General features: G+C 42.3%; 1 protein-coding gene across 1 annotated transcript; it reads left to right on the top strand.

Annotated features, from left to right (window-relative positions):
* Positions 1–352: 352 nt before the first annotated feature.
* Positions 353–2,311, top strand: LOC147603469 (phenylcoumaran benzylic ether reductase IRL1-like). The gene is made up of 5 exons (XM_086796563.1): positions 353–677; positions 836–970; positions 1,082–1,319; positions 1,418–1,621; positions 1,986–2,311. The coding sequence occupies exons 1-5, from the start codon at positions 501–503 to the stop codon at positions 2,147–2,149; spliced, it is 918 nt and encodes a 305-aa protein (XP_086652689.1). The 5' UTR covers positions 353–500; the 3' UTR covers positions 2,150–2,311.
* The last annotated feature ends 1,719 nt before the right edge of the window (positions 2,312–4,030 follow it).

Consider the following 4,030-nt stretch of genomic DNA (forward strand, 5'->3'; position numbering starts at 1 on the left):
TTCCGAGATGGGCTGGGTAGCGAGTGGGTGGGGCAAGGTAAAACCCCCCAACGGCACCAGTGCGTCCACTTGCGTGTAAATGCTTTGGGCGGCGGGCCAAACTATCAACTATTAGTGGGGTGCCCAAATCCATTGTACTCGAGCATGCGGTTAGCGCGTGGGAGAGCTCAGAGGGGCAACACGAGGAGGTGTGAAGAAGGGCATGTGTCTAAGCGCGTGACTAGCGAGCACACAACGTGGTTCTCTCCCGTCTCGTGCCCGCCCACATTTTGCACGATTAGGAAATAAAAAAATTCCATAATAAATGTTGGCCCACTGTACAAGACCGTTGCGTTAAATAGCCCTAAGCTTTCTGGAACGATTACCTGCAGCACAAATCCAACTGAGCTACTAAACTGCAGGGCGGGAGCCTGAGCTGCTGTCTCTGTGCCTTCCTAGTGTAGTCACTCTCCTGTGTTTTTTCTGTCTTCTTCATCTTCCTCCTGCTCCTCTTTGGTACCATGGGAACCAAGAGCCGTGTGCTGATCATCGGTGCCACAGGCTACATAGGTAAGCACGTGGCACGTGCCAGTGTTGCAGAGGGTCATCCCACCTCCATCCTCATTAGACCCAACACCATCACGTCTAAGGCAGAGCTTGTGGAGTCCTTCAAAACCCTTGGCATCACTCTACTCCATGTAAGTTTCCAGTTTTCTTACTTTTTATCATGGCTTTTACTGCTCCTGCCAGCTTTGCAGCCATGGAGTTTCTTCATGGGGAAGTGCCCTCGTAGATGGGCGTGTGCTTGGGAGGGGTGTTTTGGTGGACTAACTTTCCGTTTGGGTAATGGATGCAGGGATCACTCGATGACCATGCCAGCTTGGTTGCAGCTATCAAGGAGGCTGATGTTGTCATCTCCACGGTTGGTGGACCTGCCATCCCTGAGCAAGAGAAGATAATTGAAGCTATCAAAGAAGTGGGAACTGTCAAGGTTTTAGCTCTTACCCTCCTATGCCTTCACACTCTTGTTACTGTCCTGCTTCAAAAAATTCAAAGCCAGGTAGCTTCACTCTTTAAATCTTGAGTATGCCACCCCTTGCAGAGGTTTCTGCCATCTGAGTTTGGGAATGATGTGGACCGAGCCAAGGCTTTGGAGCCTGTGAACACCATGTATGGGAAGAAGGTGACCATACGCCGCAAGGTCGAGGCGGCGGGGATCCCTTACACCTACATTTCCAGCAATGCCTTTGCAGGCTACTCTCTTAGCAACCTTGTGCAATTCGGCAAGCCAGCCCCCCCAAGAGACAAGGTCACAATATATGGCTCAGGGGATGTCAAAGGTAATGTGCACATAGACTGGTGCATGATTGATGTACATTGGAATGGCGGTGCATCATGGCATCTGACATGGATGGTTTTCTTGGTTTGCCACTGGTAGCAATTTTTGTGAAGGAAGAGGACATTGGCTTATACACCATCAAGACCATTGACGATCCTAGAACTTTGAACAAGGTGGTCTACATCAGGCCTCCAGCGAACATCTTGTCGGTTAATGAGGTGGTGAGCTTGTGGGAGAGCAAGATTGGGAAGAAATTGGAGAGGGAATATGTGAGCGAGGAGGATATGATCGAGCTAATCAAAAGTAAGTATTACATTGTGCCTAAATCAGCTTGCTTGAAAGCAAGCAAGGGCGGATGTTTACCAACGAGTGCTAGCTCATCTGGTAGAGACCTTGGTCTCTACTCTCAAAGACACGTGTTCAAGTCTTGGGAGCCTCGTTAGGTACCTACCCTTGATGGGTTTGTTTATAAGCATGTATGATGGGTTCGCCAGCCCTCATCCCGACAGGGCTGCCTCCACCTCACCAAGGCTGGGTGTGTGTTTCTAAATTTCATGTACTTTTAGGAAAAAAAAAAGATAAAGAAGAAAAATGTAGTGTAATTAATATTGCTAATTAATAGGTGTTGCTAATTAATAGGTGGGTGTGTGTGTGCGTGCGTGCGCAGCATCACCCATTCCAAAGAACATAGTGCTGGCGACGGTGCACAACATATTTGTGAAAGGAGATCAATATAATTTCGAGGTTGGGCCGGAGGGGGCGGAAGCTTCTAGTCTCTACCCAGAAGTCAATTACACCTCTGCCAGCGACTACCTCGATAAGTACCTCTGAATCACGTAGCCACCATCGGATCTTGTGCAGCTGGTGGTGCCTCATCTAGCTAGCTAGCTACACCGATGATGAGGCGTCTATAGAGAGCCTTTTTAATTATAATTGTCTTAGTATGGGAGGAGCCTTTGTGAACGCCTAGGTATAATTTTCTTTTCTGTAATTTGCACTTCTGCAAGAGCAATGGTTTTTTTTATATAACAATGTTATTCTTGCCCATAGCCTTTATTTTAAAAAATGAATTTTCGTATATTTTAGTTATAAAACTAGTATATAATACACTTAAAACAAAAACTCGAGTTCTCTTGTATATTTTAGTTATAAAACCGAGATATAGTATTATATGTGACTTCGGAAACAAAAACCAAATAGATTTAAGAGTTATTTTTATTTTGATTAGTTAAAATGGTTAAAAATTATTTTTCTCCCAAGCATTGCTCACCACCCCTAATAATTTTTATTTTGATTGGTTAAAATGGTTAAAAATTATATTTCTCCCAAGCATTGCTCACCACCCCTAATAATTTACTTAATTACGTTGCTCACCACCCCTAATAATTTACTTAGGGGTGGTGAGCAATGCTTGACCTACATCCTCTCGATAATACTTCCAACCTAATAAATCTACTTAATTACTTGACCTACATCCTCTCGATAATACTTCCAACCCCACAACGTTGATAGGTTTTTGTCCAATGGCTTTAACTTCATTATTTTGACTATTGAGTGTGGTTGTTGAAACTTGCCTAACGCATAAAGCACTACCCTTAAGAGGTTGAAGTCGAGCTGAGTTGAGTTGGGTGTAAGTTTGACTTGATATTCTCGGAGACCTACGTAATAAATAAGTGAATCTTTAAGCAAAAAAGTATTTATTCAGTTAGGGTTATGACACTATGTAAACATCTCACCACTCTGGAATGTTGTACTTTCTTTAATTTTCATTCTCCTCAATATTACTCCAGCAGAATGTTGTCATCCTTAATTCCCATTCCCTTTACAAGTTAGAAACAGGCTCTTAATGAGGCCTTTTGACTAACCAACATGAAATGGAGCAATCAAAGCAACTTCTCGACGAGAATTGGATGAATTGGATCAATCAAAGCCCAACTTTTGTTGAGAATGCCGTACATGCTTGATTTTTGATGGGTGTCCTTGCCCTTGAAAATTGGATGGGTTTGATGAAATGTACAACATGTTTTTTTTGGTATTTTAGTATAATTTTTCATGGGCATTTTAAAATATTGTAAGTTTTTGTTTTGGGAAAATAAATTTTGCAAGTATTTAATGGCCAAGATGCTCAAAAATGGGCGTTTGACATCCTGTCAAATGATGTAGTAAAATAATTAAAGCAATTAATAAAAAATAATTGAAGCAATTAATCAAATCAACTTTTCCCAAGAATATAGTGGATCAATAGCAAGAGAATGAAGACTCCAACCACATTAAGGAGTACTCGAAGACTCCAACCACATTAAGGAGTACTCAAAGACGTGAAGCAACTTAACACCAAGAGAGATCAAAAGTTTGCTTTGACTCTAAGAATAGATAGCAACAACACCACTAAGCAAAGCATCTAAAATGAATAAGGAGATGGAGGAAAGGATGGAGCATGTATTATCTCATCTTGCATGTAACATGTATTATCCTCATGCCGTAGAAATAGGTGAGTACCCTAGCACTCCAAGGATTCCTCATCAATCTTATACTAATCTGCACAGAAAATCACTCGCCATTTGCTCAATCACACAACATGTTATACACATCCTCTTATTGGATGGCCTATTTCCATGAAAACATTACGTGAAGGAAACCATAAGCTGTATTTCAAATGCCATCTCATCCATTAATCCTTGACTTCTAGCCTTGGTATCGAATCCTTTAAGA

The sequence above is a fragment of the Cibotium barometz genome, chromosome 64, assembly GCF_041138505.1.
Source record: "Cibotium barometz isolate CiBa-2024 chromosome 64, ASM4113850v1, whole genome shotgun sequence".
NCBI classification, from domain to species: domain Eukaryota; kingdom Viridiplantae; phylum Streptophyta; class Polypodiopsida; order Cyatheales; family Cibotiaceae; genus Cibotium; species Cibotium barometz.

Excerpts from the sequence above, each read along its gene's own strand:
- LOC147603469 (XM_086796563.1), top strand. The coding sequence starts at position 501 with ATGGGAACCAAGAGCCGTGTGCTGATCATCGGTGCCACAGGCTACATA. Across the intron at positions 678-835 it reads TTGGCATCACTCTACTCCAT|GGATCACTCGATGACCATGC; the intron begins GTAAGTTTCCAG and ends TAATGGATGCAG. Across the intron at positions 1,622-1,985 it reads TATGATCGAGCTAATCAAAA|CATCACCCATTCCAAAGAAC; the intron begins GTAAGTATTACA and ends GTGCGTGCGCAG.